The sequence below is a fragment of the Mesoplodon mirus genome (assembly GCF_964341445.2).
Source record: "Mesoplodon mirus genome assembly, chromosome: 6".
Classification (NCBI taxonomy): Eukaryota; Metazoa; Chordata; class Mammalia; order Artiodactyla; family Ziphiidae; genus Mesoplodon; species Mesoplodon mirus.
This window is the reverse complement of record NC_138982.1, coordinates 7,957,196-7,972,662: the sequence shown is the minus strand read 5'-3', so window position 1 is coordinate 7,972,662 and position 15,467 is coordinate 7,957,196. Positions and strand designations below refer to the sequence as shown.

Below are 15,467 nucleotides of genomic sequence, written 5' to 3'. Positions count from 1 at the left end.
AAACCTATTCCATGCCTCCAACGGTCTCCAAAGTGTTTTAGTTTAATGTTTACTATTTTAAACAAAGTTAACTCATTATTTCACTAGCTGTGAGATCACCAACATTGAAAATAAACAAATATATAAATAATCAACCAACCACCCCAGGAATCAAATACCCAACACATTATTTAAAGGTACCATTTCATTTCCCCACTGTACTGACAAACCCATAGACAGAAAGAGCTTAGACCACATATATACACACATATATACCAGATGCTATATTAGTTCCTTAAAACCAGACAAGGAGAGGAAACACAAAAAGAAATGAAGGAACTGTGGACACAGAAACCATTTCTGTTGGTCTCTAAGTAAAAAAAAGTATTCTTAGCTTTCCATTACCACTTCTAAGCAGCATTTTCTTACCATCTGTAAATATCATGTTATACTAGGCCCCCATTTTTAGGCACAATATATTCTTAGAAATTTCATCCTGATACAGATCACCAACTGGCAAAATCTTGATGGCCTTGTTCCTACTTGGCTACTAGTAGAAATGGCTGAAAGGGTAGATAAAAGTAGTGATAAGTGTGACTGCCTATACAAGATGAAAAAGAACCAGAGGACTGAACAAATTCTGGCAGTATCAATAACAGCAATTCAATCGATGGCAACACTTAGATGCCTTCGTGTACAGGGTTTAGATTGATACCTTTTGGTCTCTGTGGTAGACTGGTATATTAATGGCTTCCAATAAATCATACTTCCTTGTTCTATGCCACTGTGTGGTCCCCTCCAGCACTGACTCTGGGTTTGGCCATGCCACTTACTTTTGCCAATGGGACATCAGCAAATGTAATGCAAGTAGTCTTAATAAGCACCTGCAGTAGGGCTTACCCTTTTGCAACCTCAATACCATGTGGAGTGGAAGGCCCAGATAATGGACAGCACCAGCCATCAGACATATGGGTCAGATCATTCAGCCCAGTCAATTTTTCAGGTAACTGCACATTAGTGACCCCAGGTGAGACCAGCAGAAGAACCACCCAGTTGAGCTTGGCTCAAATTGACAACCTGCAGAATCATGAGCAAATATATGATTGCTAAATTAAGCCACTAAGTACTGGGGTGAGATTTGTTATGTAGCAATAGATAACTGATACAGTCCCTATGCAAGCAGACACAAAAGTGTAGTCATAAGCAATTTTTAAACAGTAGGTTTGACTTAAGAGCTAAATGCCAGGAGAAATTACAATTCAGAGGGTTTAAGAAATACCTTCGCTATCTTAAACCCAACCTTATTTTATAGGTGAACAAGGCCTAAGAAGGTAGAGTGACTTATTTAAGGTCACAAAGGCAGTTAGTGATAGAGTCATGAAAGGAATTCAGGTCTCTAATATCCTAGTGAAATTCTCTTATAACATTCTAAACCATGGGGAAAGAAAAACAAGTTAACCAGTCTACTAAGATAACCATGGTTTAACTGCTTAAGTCTAGATCCCTCTGAAAACTAAAATAACTAGAAAATACACATTAGAAGGTTAAATATATATGTTTTAATATTATTAGGATCCTCACTGGAAATGGAATTTTATTCTTACATGAAGTTTTTCTCTTCTCTTTTTCTCTTTTAAGGGAAGAAGACACTATAACTTAGGACAATATATCACACAGTAAAAGACTTTTAAAGCCTTAATTTTACAATTTTCTATCTTTTTGCAGCATGGTTCCTATGTTTCAAGTTTTCAATTACTCTATAATCAAGTTTTCATACTAACTGTTCCTGGCATATAAGGATCCCTAATATGAAAAACTATGCCCCATATTAATAACAGTTATTACTTCCAGGAAGGGGACTGGGAGGGGGGTCAGTGGCCAAAATTAATTGTAATACTATAATTAAAATTTTTTTTACAAAAAGGAAAATATCCATATATTATTATACAATTAAAAATAAAAAACAAACAGGCTGGGCTTCCCTGGTGGTGCAGTGGTTGAGAATCTGCCTGCCAATGCAGGGGACACGGGTTCGAGCCCTGGTCTGGGAGGATCCCACATGCCGCGGAGCAACTAGGCCCTTGAGCCACAACTACTGAGCCTGCGCGTCTGGAGCCTGTGCTCCGCAACAAGTGAGGTGGTGATAGTGAGAGGCCCGCGCAATGAAGAGTGGCCCCCGCTCGCCGCAACTAGAGAAAGCCCTCGCACAGAAACGAAGACCCAACACAGCCAAAAAGAAAGAAAGAAAAGAAAGGAAGGAAGGGAGGGAGAGAGGGAGAGAGGGAGGGAGGGAGGGAGGGAGGGAGAGAGAGAGAGAGAGGGAGGGAGGGAGGGAGGGAGGGAGGGAGGGAGGGAGGAAGGAAGGAAGGAAGGAAGGAAGGAAGGAGCTTTCATTAAAAAAAAAACAAAACAGGCTTTTAAAGCTATTCAACAAGTACACCTTCTTAGATCTTCTTAAGTTTAAAAGGTGGCTCTCTCAACCCTAGCTCAAATTTCATTCCCAGAAAATGCTATGGCACTGTTTAGCCTACAATTGGGCAACTCAGTTATAAAATAATTGAGGGAACTCAATTTCCAGTAGCTCAAAATTAAAAAAAAACAAAGTACCGCCTAACTTTATGAGTTAATGGCAAAAGAAAAATACGTTAAAGTAAAAAAATGTAAAAATTTATAAGTGAAAATATCAAGATTATTTTCCAACTTTAAATTAAAGGCTATGTACGAACTGTGTTTACTTTAATAATAATAATTCCTATCTGTAAAAGGAAAAACAATTTCTACTAAATGTAGAAATTTCATTTCTTAATAATAATAAACTTTTTTTTTAAGAGTTCCCACACCAAGTTATGGCCTTCTGATACCACTCCTCAAAGGACTGATTTTTACTTTAAAAACAAATAAAAAAACAAAACAAGGGCAACTTTTGGAAATCATAATTATAAACCTCAACTAAAGGCCTTTCCAAGAAATACTATATAATGACTACTTGTAAATAGGTAATGAAAATTACAAAACATTTTCTTAAAATGTTTAGTCAATCAAAGATACACACTCTCTCAAGGGTCATTAATAATCACCAACAGCCTCTATCCCATCTTTATCCTACTCTACCTCTCTCTAGTCTTGCCATTAAAAGATCTCCTTGCCTTCTGAGATATTCATCTCTTCTATCTCTCTTCCAACTTCCTGATACAGTTAATCAATCTTCACTAAAGCCTCATTTTCCCTGCAACCCTCCTTAAATGCTCCCAGGGCAATTTCATTCATTCCAGCAGAGGCTTCAAGTATCACTCAGTGCTAATGACTCTCAAATCCATACCTCCACATCAAATCCAGATTTCTTCTCTGAGCTTCAGATCTGTATTTCCAACAGTCAACCAACATGTCCACCAAGATACGCCCCAGGTAATGCAAGTTTAACTTGTTTGAAATTTAACTTCTTTGAAATCAAAGTCATCCTCTCCCTTTCCCATCCTGAATGCTCCTTATCTCAGTTAATGACAACCACAGAAACAAGACCATTTTTAACTCCTTCCCTTCTTATATCCTCTTTATCTTCTTAGTACCTAAATCCTATTTAAAGCTACTCCTGTGAAGTACATTCCCTCATTTGCATTTCCACTGCCACTACCCTACTCATCTCATTTGATAATAGACTCCTTGATGGCCTCCCTGCCTTTAACTTCTCTCCATTCTAAAGCATAAACTATAGATCAGGGGTCCCCAACCCCCAGGCCACAGACCCATACTGTTAGGAACCGGGCCGCACAGCAGGAGGTAAGCAGCAGGCAAGCCAGCAAAGCTTCATCTGTATTTAGAGCCGCTCCCCATCGCTCACATTACCGCATGAGCTCCGCCTCCTGTCAGATCAGCGGCGGCATGAGATTCTCATAGGAGCGCGAACCCTACTGTGAACTGTGCACACAAGGGATCTAGGTTGCGCGCGCCTTATGAGACTCTAACGCCTGATGATCTGAGGTGGAGCTGAGACAGTGATGCAGCGCTGGGGAGCGGCTGCAAATACAGATCATCATTAGAGAGAGGTGTGACTGCACAGAGACCACGATAAATCAATTGCCTGCAGACTCATATCAAAACCCTATCAGTGAGTGGCAAGTGAACACAAGCTCAGGGCCCCACTGATTCTGCATGATGGTGAGCTGTGTAATTATTTCATTATATATTACAACGTAATAATAATAGAAATAAAGTGCACAATAAATGGAATGTGCTTGAATCATCCCGAAACCGTACCCCTCTCCTAGTCCATGGAAAAACTGTCTTCCATGAAACTGGTCCCTGGTGCCAAAAAGATTGGGGACTGCTGCTACAGATGACATATTTAAAGTAGATGTTCATATACTTTAATAATATGTGTATATATAGTTATATATATATGTATATATATGTATACACACTTTAAATACGTAACCTATAGACTGAGTTTGTAGTTTGAAAGTTATTGTTTACACCACAGGAAGTTGTTAAACTACAAAACTATATTCGTATATGCAGTTATATATGATTTTTAAAAGGTTCCTCATTCTTAAAAGGCTCAACACTACTGTCTACAGGATAAAGTCCAAATTCCTTAACACAGCTTTGAGGGTCCACCACAACTTGGTCCAATTCATATTCCCAGATTCATCTTCTACCACCCTTGGCCTAAGTAATTTACATTTTCCAGCAGATACACCACAAACATGATTCACTTTTTCTTCTCTGCTTCTGCTAATCCCTATTATCTTGAAACTTCTTCCTTTTCCTACCTAGGTAGTCTCCGTTAATCCTCCACCAAACAAAATTAACTCTTCTTTACTCTGTGCTCCCAAGTACTTTGTTCCTACCTCCAGCACAGACCCTATTAAATATATTAGTATTAGAGTATAAATCAGCCTGAAAACCTGAGAGCAACTTGAATCTTATTCACCTTAATATCCCCATCTTTTGTACGCCACACAGACAAGTGTTTGTAAATGTTTGTTTAATTGAATTAAGGATGGAGCCTCAGGGGTGATCCATAATTAAGGGTTTGCTACACAGAGAAAAGTCTACATATAAGTAAAGAAGTCAGAAGGAAGACAACTAGGAAAATACAATGTCATTAAACTGCCTTTTCCTTGGCTTTCAACAAGTTGAATAAGCAATCCAAAGAGTCTAATGTGACACAGGGGCAGACGAGGATTGAAAACTATGAAAATGCCTTTTGTGACAAAGTATTTGTTATGTATATAGCTGACAGAAGTTAACATATTTATCAAATATGGATGCATAAGAATAAATAAAAGATAAAATTCCATCCAAAAGAAAAATAAGCAAAAGAATTAACAACTAATTCATAGAAGGAAAATGTAAAAGACCAATAAACATATGAAAAAATTCCTCAAGTTCACTAATAATCAGAAAATACAAGTTAAAATGAAATATTTCTTTCACCTATCAAACTGGAAAAAAAATTTTTTCAATGATAATATCCAAGAATGACCAGGGTATGGTGAAATGATTACGCCCATGTCATGTTTGGGGGAATGTAAATTAGTACAATATTTCTGGGAGCCAATGGAAAAATATACATAGAAAAAACCTTAAAAATATTCAAACGCTTTGGCTCAGTATTTTCACCTCTAGGAATTTATCCTAGAAAAAAAGACATGCAAAAATTTATGCAGAAGGATGTTCATAGCAACACCATTTAGAGTAACAAAAATCTGGAAACATAAATCTCTACCACGAAAAGAGTGGTTAAGATAATACATTCCTACAGAAAGGATATTTTAAAATTTACTTGTGAAAAATATTTAATGACATGGGAAAAGGATCATTAGATGATATTAAAGGAAAAAGGGAAAAAACTTGGATAAACAGTACAATGTAATAATATAAATGTGTGAAATAAAGAATGGGAAGAAATACACAAATTATTAACTGTAACTGTTCTCACGCAGAGTCATTACCAATCCCTTAGAACTTGTAATAATTTTACAATTAAGAGAAAGTATTATTGTTTTTAAAAGGTTATTTTATCTGCTCTAAAATGATTTTTGGCAAACTTCAAAAACAAGTTTGTCAGAAAAATGAAGTCAGATTACAGTGATTTAAAAAGAAATCAGTAGTAAGCAGAAGGATATAGACCATTTGTTAAGGAATTCAATAGCAAAAGCAGAAACAAATTAGACGGTAGTTAAGAGGTCAAAGCCAAATAAAGGGTAATCATTTAAACTGTAGGAGATGGGCATGTTTCAAATGGGAAAGGAGAGATGGAGATGATGAAATTCAGGACACTAAAGAGGGAGAGTGATGCCTGTAAATTAAAGACCTCTACCTGTTATTCAAAGATAGTGGTGCAACGACTATGAACGTGACAATATGTGGCCAGTTAGTTTTGCCCTAGTCGATGCCTACAGATCATACCTCAGACAATTACTTAAGAAACAGTTACCGGTCACCAAGATAGCCAGAGAGAAGAATATGACTAGATTAAACCAAATTATTACTTCTATTAGAAAAACTTCAAAAACAGATGTTCTTTGGTGGGGATCAAATACTGTGATCTTTGTAAAAAACATTCTTTGAACCATTCAACAATATTTACAGAGCATTTACTAAATATAAGGCACCCGGGCAGTGACAGTCTCTGCCTTCATAAATATCATATATATTCAACTAGGGCACCCAGGCATTAAACAACAAACTGATTTGTCAAATCAGATTCATATAAATCAGAGTTCTACCCAGGACCAAGCTTTACTAATAACATAAAAGAAGTAGACAAATAGACTCTGATACACCTGAAAAACAAAAAAACTGATGAACAACTATAATGAATACTACAGAAAGGGACCCACCAGGTACTATGGAAACATATGGTACCATGACCAGGGGGAAATTGGTTATGTCACTTCCCTGAGGAAGTGTCACCCAAGCTGAGCATTCAAATTAAAAATCAGATCCACAAATGAACATGAAGTCTACAGGAAAGGATTAGAAAGTTGAGAATATATTATTCTGTTGTTTTCAACACTTTATACTTAGAGAAAGAATGAATATAAACACGAATGTTGTGATTAAAAGACAATTATGAATAGTACATACCTATACGAAGGTCTCTTTGTAAAACATTCTTATCATAAACATAGAAAGACAAATACTGGAAAGTTCTTGGAATCTCAAAGTAAAATTCTTCACTGAAAAACGGGCTAGAGAGAAAAGGGGGAAAGCTCATTAAATTTAAATTCAACAGTGTCCTCCTATAATATTTTCAATAAAATAAATTAAAATTACAGATTAAACACCATAAAGAAAAGCTTCAAGAGTTCCAAAATAATTCTCTATGCTAAGTTTCAGCTAAACCCTGTACAAACCAAGCTGAACTCTGAAAGGACCTCGATTGCCAGGCTGGGCTCTGAACCAACAGATTTTCTGGAGTCCTGTGGACAGAAGATCCAGTAACTGCCTGGGGTCATGCTCACCTAAAGTGGACACAAATGAGAGCTGAGGACAGTGTCATTCACACCATCATCATCTCAAAAATACGTAAATCACAATAATACATAACACCTAAAATGAATAATGCTACATAAAATGTTATTTTAAAACATACTTTAAAAAATTAAAATAGGTTATTTTTAATCAACTTTACTGAGGTATAAACTACATAAAATAAAATCTAATTTAAAGTACAGAGGTTAATGACTTTTGATTAATTTATAAACCTGTATAGTGTCCATCCCAATCAAGATATACAGTAACATTGCAACTCCCCACAAAGTTCCCTCTTGTTTCTCTGCAGCTACTCCATCATACCTGTCACAGGCAACCAGTGATCTGATTTCTAGCACTAAAGATCTGGTGTAGGATTTCATATAAATGGAATCAAATAGTATGTACACTTGTGTCCAGCTTCTTTCACTCAGCTTAACGTCTATGATATTTGTTCCATCTTGCTGTGTATATCATTAGTTCATTTGTTTTAAGTGCTGGGTAATATTCCATTTATGAATATTCCACAATCCATTCATTCTCCTAGTGATGGCATTTGAGTTGTTTCCAGTTTGGGCTATTAAAAATAAGGCAGCTATGAACATTTTTATACAAAGCTCTTTTATGTGTTCAGTTCTTTTGGACAGGTAACTAAAAATAGAATTGCTGAGTTAAAAGGTAGGCAAACTTTTAATTTATGAGAAGCTGTCAAACTGTTTCCAGCGCGGCTGTGCTATCCTGCATGCCTACCAGCGAGGGATGAGAGCTCCAGCGGCTCCACATCATTGTTAACTTTTGCTACTGAAAGTCTTTTTAAAATTAGCTACTCTACAACATTATAAATCAACTATACTTCAATAAAAAGTTGTTTTGAAAAAAAATTAGCTGTTCTAGTGAATGTGACATGACAAATGTATACACCTGTGTAATCTCTACCCCAATCAAGATAAAGGACAAAGTTCCCTTGTGCAATGACTCACTCCATACTGTCACGGGGACCAGTGATCTGATCTCTATCGTGACACATTATGTTCAAGAATGTGTAGTGACAGAAATGGTTTTAAACTGCATTTCCCTGATGACTAACGATGCTGAATATCTTCTCCTGTGCTTGTTGCCCATTTGTATACCTTATTTTAGGAACTATTTGTTTGAGTTTCCTCCACATATTTTACAAGGTTTGTCTGTCTTCTTATTGGGTTTTTGGTCTGTTTGTTTGTTTTAATAAATTCTGGATGCAAGTCCTTTGTCAGAATATTTTCTCCTAGGTGTGGCTTGCCATTTCATTTTCTTGACAGTGTCAAAGAGCAGAAGGCTCTGATTTTGATAAAATCCAGTTTATCAGTTTTCCTCTTTTATGATTGGTGCTTTTGGCATCCTAAGTAAAGAAATCTTTGTCTACCCCCAAGTTGCTAAGAGTTTCTCCTATAAAAGAGCTTATTTTTCTAAGTTCATTTTAAGAATGCTCTTTTGATATTTAAATTCTCCTATGAAGACATGAATTTCTGAAATTCTAGTTAACATCTTTTGTCAAGAGTACCTCTTTCCTGAGAATGTTTAAAGAACAAAAGGTACTTTAAAAATGTCACCATAAAATGCCATCTCTTCAGGATGTCACAACTTAAAGAGAAGCTAAAATGCAGTCATTTCTGACCCTGTCCAGAAAACAGTTGACTTAGCTTTTTAGTTGTTATAATACCTGGTCAACTTTTGTCAATATATTTTTCACTTCAAATGTAACCAAAATAAACTTAAAAGGTGGTATGTCAAAATAGTCTTTCTAATTAGTCTCAATATAGCAATCAACACAAAAACAACTATTAGGCAAAGACAGGTTTAGGTATTTTTCTCCTTTGCATCATTTTATACACAATTGAGAATTTCCTTTATATATTATACATCCACACTCAAATATTATTTTTAAAACACATTCTAAAGCCAAATAAGAACAAGATGAGAATTATTCACTAAGTCATCTGTATCACAGTATCATCACAATCTCAACAATCTAATCCCCACATATGGGCGCCCACATCTTTATTTTATAAATAAATTAATTAATCAATCCATTTGAAAAAAGTTTTCAACAACGTTGGTTAGAAGCAATAACTAGACATATAGTTTTTATAAAGCAATACTTTACTGTTATCACTGACCTATAATCCTGCATATCACTCCTAAGGAAATTCCTGGTGTGGGGAAGAGAAGCACTAGGTACAAGAAGTGTTGCTACTCAATTTGTTTATAGACCACCTACTTCTTAAAAGGATTTGAGGTAGAGATTTAGGAGCTATGGATTCCACATGTGACTCCTACTTACCTGCCACGAAAAATTCTATATCCAGACTACCTATAAAAACTATAATATTCAGAACCCATAAAAGATCTAAATGATATCTACTGACTTTTGACTTAACAGCTTATCACAACATTCACAAGGGTAGAAAACACTGAAAGGAAAGCAAGGTGAGCAAGGGTTTATACTACAAATTCTTTCACCCTATTCCATAAGGAAGAATGCTAGGAGGCACCTAGAATCCAAGAAACATGTAGTCTAATTATACTGAAATGACCTAAGGTAACCATTGCTAGCCTTAAAATATCTTCCAAGTTGCTATGCATCTAGCATAATAATTTAAGATGGATAAAAATACTTGGGTTTTATCATTTCCCCCACACAAATATCTGGAAAGGCAGGCAAGAGTTCTGGAAAAATAGTGAGCTTATTTTAGTTACTCATTTACAAAGCTATATTACATATTAGAAACTACCACAAATATTCAATTTATTGAAAATTACTAGTTTTGTATATAACTGATTTTTGTTTGATACGGAATCAACATACATTAAATAACAAATCGAGATTTAAATAGTTTCAGGTCCCTATCCCAGTTTTGCTTCTAACTTCCTTTATTACATGCACAAATTATTCAGGCTTTTGGTGCCTCAGTTTCATCGTTTATATAAATAATAAGAAATTCTAGTACAACGGGGATAGGTGGTTTACGATTTAAAGATGTGAAGTATATTACCTCCAATCTCCTTGGGTTACTAAATATTTCATCCACCATACGTTCATTCCAACAACTCTTCCTTCCCTTATTTTAACTCTTGTCTCTGAACAAGACTGCATCCTTCCAGTACAGCTCTGCACTAGAATTATATCCACAAACACTATTACAGGGAAGAGGTGGCACATCTCAATTTTATGAATTATAACTCACTATGATACTCTCGCAGTGTTACTACACTTCCAACACATGACAAATCTACCGAAGAGTTCATTCCCTTACAATGCCCTACTTAGGTAAGTGACTTTTATCAACGCTAAGGGGTAATTTATTCTCAAGAGAGATAAAATAATGATGTACTTTGAGAAAAGTTCAAATGAGTGGGCAAAATTTAGCCTAGAGAAAAAACTGAGGTATATGGTAGTTGTTTTCAAAAACTTGAAAGAGTGTCACGTGAATGACGGATTAAACCTGCTCTCCAGAAATCCAAGGGACAGAATTAGGAACAATTAAGAGGAAGATATATTTTGAGGCAATGAAAAGCCACATGAAAGCAAGCACTGTGGCTATCTTGTTCTTGTGGACGTATGAATAAATAGCACCCAGCAAGTTCTTGGCATATGGTAGGTCCTCCTTTTGACAGACATTAATCAATTAAATGTAAGAGCTTTTCAAGAATCAGAATAGTTCTAAGACCTAACAGGCTGCTTTTAGGAGGCAGTGAACTCCTTGGTCACTAGAACATTATTAAGCAAATGCCATATGACTACCTGTCAAAAATAATTGTTGGGAGGAACTAAGCGTAAGGCATTTAGTCCAGCTCAATGAACATTAAGGTTCCTTCAAACTCTGAGATTCTGTAACTCTAAAAATGAACTCAGAATCTAAAAGGAAAATAAAAGTTTCAGATGAAGAAAGTCTTCTTGCTGATTACAGTCAGGAAAATGTGTAAAAATTTTTATTCAATATATATCATATGAATGATAATTTACCAATTTTTTACAAACCTTAAAGATTTTTCAACAACTTGGGTACGATACACTTCTTCCTGGTCCAAATTTATGGTGCAGAAACAATCTCTCATTTTGTTGGGTCCAAGATATGGCAATAAATTTTTCGCTTCACCTGTTGGTACAAAAATTAAAACTGGTGTTAAATATCACCAGCTGCCTCATGCTAAGCCTTATATGGGACACATTAAATCCAAAAGAACATACAAGATATAGCACAGAAGAAAAAATTAGTGATTAAGAAAGATAATCAGGGCCTCCCTGGTGGCGCAGTGGTTGGGAGTCCGCCTGCCGATGCAGGGGATGCGGGTTCGTGCCCCGGTCTGGGAGGATCCCATATGCCGCGGAGCGGCTGGGCCCGTGAGCCATGGCCGCTGGGCCTGCGCATCCGGAGCCTGTGCTCCGCAACGGGAGAGGCCACAACAGTGAGAGGCCCGCATACCGCAAAAAGGAAAAAAAAAAAAAAAAAAAAAAAAAAGAAAGATAATCAACTTGGTCTAAAGGAATCTGGTGAGACGGAAGGGAGGAGCTGTGTGTAAAGGGGCATGTGAGGTCATGTTACACCACCGTATCCCTGATCCTAGAAAAGAGCAATGTCCCCACTTATGTCCTCATCCCATCCCACCAGCACCACCCTAAAGACATTGTCTCCACAATTAATCCCCCTTTCCTGTATCATTAATTTTCCTCTCTACTGGATCATTCCTGTCAGCTCACAAACAAACTTTGACATTTCCCAATTTTAAAAAAAGCACAAAAAAGGGCTTCCCTGGTGGCGCAGTGGTTGAGAGTCCGCCTGCCGATGCAGGGGACACGGGTTCATGCCCCGGTCCGGGAAGACCCCACATGCTGCGGAGCGGCTGGGCCCGTGAGCCATGGCCACTGAGCCTGCGTGTCCGGAGCCTGTGCTCCGCAACGGGAGAGGCCACAACAGTGAGAGGCCCGCGTGCCGCCAAAAAAAAAAAAACAACAAAAACGGAACTCCCTTGACTCCGTCTCCTCCCTCATGATATCATTCCATTTCTAGACTCCCTTTCACAGCAAAACTTCTCAAAAACTATCATCTCTAGCCATTGTCTCTAATTCCTCACCTTCCATTCATTCTTTGACCCTCTCCAATCAGCTTTTAACCCCATGACAACAGTGAAACTGCTCCGTCTAGGGTCACCAATGCCTTCCATTACTGCCAAACCCAATGGCATTTCTCTGTCTTCATCATACCTGATCTGACAGCGCTAGTTATTTAATATAAGTGAATGCTAACATCCCTCCTTAACACTCACTCTTCTCCTGGCTTCCGCAACACAGTAGTTGTGGCTTTCTTCCTACCTCATGGACCTCTGCTGACTTCTTTCCCTCCTCACCTCTAAATGTTGCAATGCTTCAGGGCTCAGTTCTGGACCACCTTCTCTTCTTTCCCTATGCAAAATTCCTTCAGTATATGGTGTTCATGCTGATGCCTCCTAGATATGCGTTTCCAGGCCTGATTTCTCCTCCTCAACATTAGATATGAATACTCAACTGCCTCCCTGGATATCCAGTAGGCTTCTCAAATTTAACAAGTCCCAGACAAACCATCTGATTTCCTCCGCTAAAACCCACTCTCCCCCCAGTCTACCACCATCTTCCTCTCTTTTTCTCACCATGCTCCCCAAACCTCCCACCCCCACGTCCAGTCCATCAGTAAATCCAGCAGAACTCCAAAATAAATCCCAAATGCAACCACTTCTCCTTGCCTTCATTAGTATCACCCTACAATCCACTCTCCATCAAGGAGTATGATCTTTTAAACATACTTTTCAAGTCAATTACCCCCCTACTCCAATGCCATTCCATTTCACTTAGAATACAATTCCATTTTAAAATGCCCATTTTCATGGTCTACACAGCCCTACTGAACTGTCCTCTCCTCTCTGACCTCTTCTCCTCCCACTCTCCCCAGTGTTCACCTTCTTTCCATTCATCAACCATGTCAAGCTTGTTCCAAGCTCAGGGCCCCTGCCTGAAATGCTCTAACCCTACATCTTCATGTGGCTGCCTTTTCCTATCATCCAAGTCTCAGCTCAAATGTCACTTCCTCAGAAACCTTTCCTGACTATTTATCTAAAGTAAATAATCCTGCTACCATATTCTATGTCTCTGTTTTCTTCAGAGCCTTTACAACTATCTGGAACTCTTAATTTTTACCTAAATGTTTATTTCTGGTTCCCTCATTATTTGGGAGTTCTTGGTTCCCTCCTTCAATGCATGAGAACTTACTGAGCCCCAAGATCTGAAATAGTGACTGTTAAATACTGAGAAATGTTTGCTGAATGAATATTAAAGAATCAAGTAAGTCTAGTTTCGAAGTTCTTGTGAGATGCTCATTGGCTAAAAGGACACACAAAACTGTAGGTGCTGAAATCAGGCACCAGTGTACTAAATTAGGAAAGCAATGTAGTTTGCATAAGGGAAAGAGCATTTCCGTGAGAATCATGAAACCAATGTTCCTGTATTACCTCTGCTACTAAGTAGACAAATGACTTCAGACAAATCTCTGAAGAACAGTTTTCCTAACGAAAGCCTGGGCTAGATAAACTCAAGTCTCTTTCTGCTTACCAACTTTAAAACTAAAGGCCAGGGACTTCCCTGGTGGCCCAGTGGTTAAGACTCTGTGCTCCCAATGCAGGGGGCCCGGGTTAGATCCCGCACACCGCAACTAAAGATCCTGCATGCTGCAACTAGAGAACCCACATGCTGCAACTAAGACTCGGCACAGCCAAATAAATAAATAAATAAATATTTTTAAAATAATAAATAAATAAATAAAACTAAAGGTCATTTAAACCAATATCGTTTAAAGAAGTCTAGCAGAAACTTAAGAAGCACTTATGAAAAACTCAATAAACAAATGATTTTTTTTAAAAATTAAAATTAGAAAAATCAGGGAACAGTCCCTCAGAGCTATCTGAGAGGCTGTCTCTCAGGCTTAAGTCCTGAGTAAGTCCACCGAACAAAACAGAATTCTCAAAAACTAAAACTAGAATAAAATAAAATTAGAAAAATCAATGGAAAGGCACCAGTAAGATACTCACTGTTATTAAGTCTGTCACTGAGAGATTAGGGGAAAGAAATCAAGTTACCACGTCATAGAATAAGCATCTCAAGTCAAAATAAAGGAATCTAATTTTTTAAATGACCCCCAACTTGCCTAATATGGGTTGGCCTTTACAACTTCACGTTTCCTAACAGGAAAAATAATATATATTTGAATTTGTATCCATCCATCTTCTCTTCCTCAAAAGACTACATGTCCCTCCCTATTATCTACAGCTCATCCATCTACCTACCTGTGCTCTCTCTACCCCATTCCCTCCCTCTCACTCCAGGACACTGCCCAGCAATTCTGTTTTCATTACTTTCAACCTTCTCCTTTAAGTCTCTCCTTCTTTGCCATCTCCCCTCTGTGTAATCCAGAGGGTCTGCGTTGTTTTTTTTTTAACTAAAAATCCACCTAGGTCACCATATAGGGCCTGGAATATAAACAAATTTGGAATTAAATCATAATAAACATGCTCCATATCTAATGAGGGAATCTTAAATACTAAATCACTGCCCTTGAACATGTTGCTGTTTCATTCACACTACTGCAATTTGAGAAAACTACACTATATAAATGTACACATATTCCACTGCCCACCTTTCTAAGAGGGAGACAGTGGGGGTTATTTTGTCTACAGAATCCAATGAACTTGACGTTATCAGATATTTACTCAGAACAATTAAAATTCAAGTTCTACGTAATATATAAAATGCACTCAACATCACTTCCTAGAAAAGCAGTTGTCATAATCTTTGAATATCTGTCACTAATGTTCAAAATAAACTACAATGAAAAGTAAATTCATCTAATCAATGCCAGATCACCAATTAATCATGCTAATATATGTTGATTAAGTCAGCTATCAAGACTTTAAACTGTAACTCCAAAATACAGTGGTAATTAACT

General features: G+C 37.4%; 1 protein-coding gene across 3 annotated transcripts in view; it reads right to left on the bottom strand.

Moving 5' to 3' along the window:
- The window catches only part of RASA2 (RAS p21 protein activator 2), a gene marked incomplete at its 3' end in the record, with an annotated part of 119,401 nt that overhangs the window by 83,289 nt on the left and 20,645 nt on the right, over window positions 1–15,467 (bottom strand). For all 3 annotated transcript variants that reach the window (XM_082624395.1, XM_082624396.1, XM_082624397.1), the window contains exons 2-3: window positions 11,477–11,594; window positions 7,072–7,175 (exon numbers count right to left, since the gene is read on the bottom strand). In XM_082624395.1, the coding sequence (XP_082480521.1) occupies window positions 7,072–7,175; window positions 11,477–11,594 (222 nt within the window). The remainder of the gene's footprint in view (window positions 1–7,071; window positions 7,176–11,476; window positions 11,595–15,467) is intronic.